The sequence below is a fragment of the Sardina pilchardus genome, chromosome 7 (genome assembly GCF_963854185.1).
Source record: "Sardina pilchardus chromosome 7, fSarPil1.1, whole genome shotgun sequence".
In the NCBI taxonomy this organism is placed as follows: Eukaryota; Metazoa; Chordata; class Actinopteri; order Clupeiformes; family Clupeidae; genus Sardina; species Sardina pilchardus.
The window spans coordinates 25903640-25911139 of record NC_085000.1 but is presented as its reverse complement, the minus strand read 5'-3'; the positions used below and the strand labels follow the sequence as shown (position 1 = coordinate 25911139).

General features: G+C 51.4%; 1 protein-coding gene across 3 annotated transcripts in view; it reads right to left on the bottom strand.

Annotated features, from left to right (window-relative positions):
- The window catches only part of LOC134087789 (rho GTPase-activating protein 39-like), a 78656-nt gene that overhangs the window by 6516 nt on the left and 64640 nt on the right, over positions 1-7500 (bottom strand). For all 3 annotated transcript variants that reach the window (XM_062541535.1, XM_062541534.1, XM_062541536.1), the window contains one exon: positions 3471-5004. In XM_062541535.1, coding sequence (XP_062397519.1) covers positions 3471-4958 — 1488 coding nt within the window. In that variant the 5' untranslated portion in view covers positions 4959-5004. The remainder of the gene's footprint in view (positions 1-3470; positions 5005-7500) is intronic.

Sequence of the window (7500 nt, the reverse complement as noted above, 5' to 3'; positions counted from 1 at the left end):
AAAAGACACCGCTTACTTAAGACACACACACACACACACACACAGGGTGAGTCACTGCTAACGCGGCGGCTAGCGCACAGGAGCGGTCCGTACGGAAGTCACTTACGGATACACACCCACACTCCTTCAGTGTGTGTCTCCACTTCTGAAATCTCACTCTCTCTTTCTGCTTTTCTGAGAGTGTTCTCTTCTCTCCTAATCGTCATACCATGCTATGATAACATGATACCATACCATGATTCAGCAACAGTTTACTTAGCCTATGTATCTAAAACATACACACACCCACACACAAACTCACAAACTCACACACACACACACACACACACACACATACACACACACACACGTGTAGAGGCCGAGCAAGACCAAGCAAGTTTGGTACTCACACACTTGCCGCTCTGCTGGTGACCTACTTGCTGCTGCTGCTGCTGCTGCTGCTGCTGGCTGAGAGTGTGTGTGCCTGTGCAAGCTCACAGCCCCATCACCACACCACCGCTCTCTCTCACACACAACTACATCTAACAGTACAGCTCCAGCACACAGCCTCATATCGCTCCCTCACTCCCCTCTCTCTCTCTCTCTCTCTCTCTCTTGCTCTCATTCTCTCTTTTTCTCTGTTCCCCCTCTCTCTTTTGTCACTCTACCTCTGTTTCAGTTTCTCTCTATCTCTCGGCCTCTCTCTCTCTATCACCCTTTCACTCTATCTGTTTCTCTTTCTTTCTCTCATATCTTCAGTATATACTGTACCCTCATATCTTTTCATATTCTCTCCTTCTCTCTCTCTCTCTCTCTCTCTTGTTTCTTGTCCAATAATGCACACTGCTGCAGTCACCACCTATTCATCTCTCCATCTGTGTGTCTGTCATCACTTCATCCTCTCTCTCTCTCCCTCTCATCCCTCTATCTGCACATCCACATACCTTCACATCTCCTCTCTTACCTTCATCTGTCGTCCTGCTCCTTTCCGCACAGCATCTGTCCACCTTCTTTCTCTCTCTCTCCCTCGCTCTCTCGCTCTCTCTCTCTGTCTGTCTCTCACTCCCTCTCTTTTTTCCCTTTAAAACAACACCCTGTCTTATGCTAATTAAAGCAGTGTTTCTCCACCTCGTCTGTCGCTTTTATAGAGCAACATCCCCCACATCTCTCTGTCTCTCTCTCTCTCTCTTTTCTCTCTCTGAACATGATGACATCCCTCCATCCTCCCATGCATTCCAGATAATAACATCTCTCATCTGTCTGCTCCTGTGTTTGTGTGACAACATCTCGCTACACTTTTCTCACATGTAAACATCTTGTCATGCTGGCTACTGCCTCGGCGCACAACAACATCTCTCCATCTCCATTCTCCATCTCCAGCTCCATCCGTTGACAACTGAAAAACAATCGCTTTTCTCCCCATCTTTTCATCGCAGGAGCCGAGCAACATTCCTCTATTCTCTCTCCTCTTTTTTTGTGTCGCCCGCATCAAAACAAACTCGTACCACTCTTCCCTCTGAAAGAGATTCCAAAAGCCCTCTGTTTCCCCCATCCCCCTGTTCTCCCTCACCTGTGCCTCAGAGCAGCGGCCACTCACCTGAGACTGAGAGCCAGTGGAGGTGAGCGCAACGCACCGCTTCCTCTCCTTCCTCATCCTCTCCTCATCTTTCTGTGCCTCTTGGCGTGCCTCCTTCCCTCTCTCCTCTTCCTCCTCCTCCTCCTCCTCCTCCTCCTCCTCCTCCTCCTCCTCCTCTATCCCTCTCTCCTCTGTTGTGCAGCTGAGGTGACTAAGCAGCATGGCTCATCTGAGCAAGGAAGTGACACCCCCATCAAAGCTCTGCCGCCTTTCATACCCCCCCACCCCATACACCCCCACTCCCCAACACACACACACACACACACACACACACACACACACGCACACAGACACACACAATACCATGTTCTGCAAACGTATAATCAGCCCTGGTGAGTCGCCGTTTTTTTTTTTTTTATCATTCCTCTCTGTTTTTCTCTCCTTCCCTCTTCCCTTTCTCTCCTCTTCACAGGCTCCCTAAATCCCCGTGGAGGATAGGGCCTCCCAGCATACGGGGGAGGATGCAGCTTGACTCCATAAAAAAGGAGGGAGAGGAAAAGAACGATGAGGGGAGAAAAAAAAAAAAACCACACACACACACACACACACACACACACACACACACACAAGAATCTTACTCGCCCAAAAGACAGTGTATAGGAGTACCCCATCAGGGCCCAAAATTAGGCTAACTGAAATAAACACGCGCCATGTCTTTAACAATCAGGCCACTCCAAATCTCTTGGCTCCCACACACACACACACACACATATACATATACACACACACACACACACAGACACACACCCATCTTATAAATAAGGAGTTTCACAGGAAAATAAAAGGAGAGGAAAGTGCAGCGGCAAACGTGATGTGATGGGAGAGCGGGAGAGGCTCCACTAAGAAATCCTTTTCCTGGAATGGAACACAGACTGTGGCAACAGGAAGCACTAAGCAAGCCGCTCGCTCCGGCATTGTTTCTACGGCGACAGGATGGAGACAGACATTTTTTTTTTCCCTTCAACAAACAGAGAGAGATGGAGAGACAGTGAATCCCTCAGAGAAAAGAGATGGCTCAGATGAACGACAGAGCAGGTAAAGGAGAAAAGAAAGACAAGAGAGAAAAGAGGAGATTAAAGTACACACAGGATGAGGGAAAGCTACACAAACACAGGCTCACGCTGTCACGCATGGAAGGAGAGGAGAGGAGGAAGAGAAGGAGCGAGTAAAAGAGTCACAAACGACAAAAATATAGCCTACTAGGAAGAAACAACACAGGTTGACCTGACGAAGGGGAAGGGAGGTATGTGCGTGTGTGTGTGTGTGTGTGTGTGGGGGGGGGGGGTTGTGTGTGTGTCACATTCCAAGTACAGCTGACCTGCAGAAATGCAACCAGCTCATTACACACACACCCAGTCACATGTGACAAGACCCACCTCACAGCTGGAGAAGAATGCACACACACACACACACACACACACACACACACACACACACACACACACACACACACACACACACACACACACACAGACACACACACACAGACACACACACACACACACACACACACACACACACACACACACACACACACACACACATACACATGCACACTCACAGTCACTTATGCTAACTATTCAGACACACACACACATTCACTAACGCAAACTATTTAGACACGCACACACTCACACTCACACACACTCACAAACACACACACACAGACACACTCAAAAAATCAACTAAATCCGTGTTGCCAAAGCAGCGCAACTAAAATAGACAGCAAGAATGTAAGTAGAATAACAGTATATGCCTAAAGGGGGCACACGCACACACACACGCACACGCACACGCACACGCACACGCACACGCACACACACGCACACACACACACACACACACACGTGTGTACCTGTGAGGGTGTCCTGGGTGGCTCTGGCGAGGACAGGCTGGTCTGGGAGGTGATGCTCTTCTCCAGCGAGTCCACCTTCTCGTAGGTGCGCTTCTGCCTCCCGCCTCCCTCCGCGGCCAGCGGCGAGAGGGGCAGCTCGGCGTGACTGCCCCCGGCCGCCCGGTACAGGGAGCGGTTACTGGCGCTCATGTCCTCCCTGGAGCCCCCGCGCCTGGGCGTGGATCCCCCCCCTCCTCCACCGCCACCTCCACCCCCGGCGTACTTGTGGAGCGAGCCCAGAGGGGTGCGGGCGCGGGGGGCCGAGCCCGTCTCCGAGCCCATCTCCGTGTCCAGGCTGGCCTTGCTGCCGTGGATGGTGTTGGAGCGGCTCACCACCGCCCGCATCTCCGCCATCAGCTTCTCGTTGAGGGCGTTCAGCTCCCCGGTGCTGCCCACCGACCCCGGTCTGCACTGACCGGTGCCGGTGGCGGAGGCGGCGGTGGCGGTGGGTGTGCCCGCCAGGCCGGCCCCGGGGGGTCGTCGGCGGTTCTTGCGGCGGAGGCTGGGCGACGGGCCGGTGGAGTAGCCGGAGTCCTGGTAGGTGATGGCGGCGGGGCCCGGGTACTCCTGCTGCGAGGCCAGGCTGCTCTGGCGGCTGTGCCGCGCCTCCATGCTCTTCAGCACGCCGGCCTCCAGCAGCCGCAACGACTGCTTCTTCTCCAGGCTCACTTCCCGCTGAGGCCACCCGCCTCCCACAGAGCCCCCTTTCTGGGCCTGGGCCGGGGACAGAGGCTGCTGCTGCTGCTGGTGCAGCTGCGCTTGGCTCTGCATCGCGCCCGTCACGGAGGCCGATTCGGGAGCGGAGGGCAGCCCCTGGGAGTGGGTCAGGATCAGGCCCGGCTTGGCGCCGGCGGCAGGATCCACGTTCACCATGTGCTTGATGCACTCCCGCCCTGCAGGGCTGTACTCCGTAGCAGACGGGCTCCTCCGGTGCTTGGCCCCCATGTGGGAGGCAGGGTACTGGAGGAGCTTGGGCTGGCCCAGCCGGGGCAGGCTGTGGCTGGGGGAGTAGGGCAGGGGCGACGGGCGGTTCAGCAGGTGCGCCCCTTCCACCTCCATCTCCATCGGGGGCTCGTCGTAAATCGGGGGGTCCCTGGGCGGCTCGTCGTAGATGGGCGCGGCGGTGGCGCCGTACTGGGGCGAAGAGGGTCGAGGTGTGCCAGCCTGCGACCGCTGCGGGTTCTGGAAAGCCGGCGTACTCGCGTTGGGCATGATCAGGCCGAAATTACCGCTGTCCGACTTCTTGAGGTGGTACGCCTGCTTCAGGTCTCCGGGGACGGCCATTTTGGCTCCAAAAGGTCCCGTGCGGTCGATGTGTGCCGGGTAAAGGGGCTTGCTAGCGCTGCTGCTGCTACCGCTGCTGCTGTTGCTGCCGAAGTGGAGGAGCTGTAAGGTGCTAGAGGGTCCAGGCGACTGGTTCCTGCCAGTGTTGTTCACCTTCACCAACATGGCCGCCTTGGACCCCGGAGCTGGCTGCCATCTTTGAGCAGGGTCCCTGGAGAGAGAGAATAGCAGAGAGAGAGAGAGAGAGAGAGAGAGAGGGGGGGGGGGAGAGAGAGTTAATTTACACATGTACACAAACACAGACAAGAGGGTGCCTTTTACTGTAATGAGATTTACTTTGTAATGCAGCAAAAAAAAAAAAACCTCATGTCACACAAGACAAGAGGTGGGATTTTCCTAAAGCTGGGAACAAAAACACAAAATCAGAGAGGCAGACATTCCCCTCCTAATGACTTGACTACACACACACACACACACGCAAACAAACAAACTAACAAAAACATTCAGTGGCAGACAGGCGAAAGGCAAAAGGCACAACCACACACATACTAACACTTGTAAACAATACAATCTTTGCTATTTGGTGAATACACAAATGACTTTTGGGTCCATCCCAACAGAGCCATATCTAATAGACAAGAATGCCAGCCCTGGCGCAGAGTTCTCCTGCGCATTCCTGCCTCGGCTAAAGAGGTTAAACTCCATGACCTTCCAGATCTTTCTGTGCGGCCAATCGAGTGCCTGATATAACAGGGCTTTTAATAAGAGTGTTGAAGGACTCTTGACTTGACAGACTAGAGACTAAAGCAAATGGTCCCATTAATCATAACAGAAACTTCATTTGGTTTGGTTTGGGAGCCAGCCTGAAAATGATTCATTATCAAAATAAGTGCGCCCAATATAAATCTGACAAAGTTGTGTATGTGAACCATAATGTAAAAAGTTTTTTTTGTTTGTATATATCTAAGACAAATAAGCAATATGTGCTATGTATAATATGACCCTGAGCTCCAAGGTCATGTCTTAAATTCCAGGAAAAAAACAAAGTGGTCCAAATATTACACACCATTCCTGACTGAGAATGAATCAAGAAAAGGATTTCATGCTATACATGAATATAACACATATAATAACCTTTCCCAGATTGCCACATCGTATCTAAGAAGTCCTGAACTGTAAACTACGCCATGTCTTATGTCCACAAACACGTGCCTCTCATGTACACACAGACTGTTTCCAGGACACCGTAGCCGTAGTGTTCACGAGAGGAACACAACAGGAAATCTGCTACAGTCGATGTGTTCCACTAAAAGGTCGAGGCACGGGTGGAACAACAGGAATTCACAGCGCTTTGTTCCAGCGCAGGGCTGTCGCTATTGAGTTTTTTACTATGCATGCCAGACATAATCACGTCCTCAATCAACATCCACACACACCCACACACACACAAGCACAACCACACACACACACACACACACACACACACACACACTCACACACCCGTTCTTTCCTGTCCGCCGGTAAAACCACACCTTTATGAGTGAGTACTGTACCTCTCACCCTACTCATTGTGCCACATCCACCGCAGCTCCTTCAGAATGCCCTCCACTGCCCTAAACACATCACACACCACACACGTCAGACACCCAGTAAACATCTACTACCAGGAACACTTTTACTACTTTTGGATACAACTTATGAATCATCACTGCAGTGGATGCACACACACACACACACAAACACACAGACACACACACACACACACACAGTGAGCCACTCAACATTTTTACAAGTGACAGCCCCATAACTTTTACATATCCTCATCATCATCATTGGAGCACACACACACACATACTGACTCAATATCTGACTCAATCTTCTACAAGCAATGCCCCCCTGATGTCTATATACAATGTCTGAATAAGTTTTGTGGCTCTCTCTCTCTCACACACACACACACACACACACACACACACACATACACCACTGAGAGGCTGTCGGAATGTGTTGTGAGGCGGTAATCCTGAGCCTAATAGATTTGGGTGTTTTAGACTCATTAGCAGAAAAGTCCCCCATAGACCCACAGGCCACAAAACACTTTGTGTGTGTGTGTGTGTGTGTGTGTGTGTGTGTGTTGCCTAATCTCAGTGAACCCTGCACTTGTCAGACTAGCGGTTTCCTCCTCTCGTTGAGCCCCTCGGATATCAAAGCGAGGGGGCAAGCCACAGAATAAAGCTGCACACCTTGGCCTGACACTCACCAGATGTGGGCTTCCCTGCCTGTTCACACGTTCCCTAGGCTACCTGTCAGCACTGAGCAGAGAACGAATGAGAGAGAGAGAGAGAGAGAGAGAGAGAGAGGGAGAGAGAGAGAGAGAGAGAGAGAGAGAGAGGGAGACGGAGGACTTATGGTCCACAACAAACAGGTGAACAAAAAAACCTGCACACCTGACTCTTCAAACAGGATAGAGTGAATAAATGAGCCCTTTTTTTAAAGGGCATTCTCTGAGTTTGACAAAAGCAAACGACTACTGAAGATGCCAAAGACCCACACGTAAAACAACCACTGGCACCTAGGGCTCATGAAAAAAACACTAGCACTTCAAAATAACACTGTACGGGACACACTGCAATTCTATACAAATGGCTCACTGTGTGTTGCCAAGACTTTGACTATCTATGACCTTTTAAGGCATTCTAATTCCTTT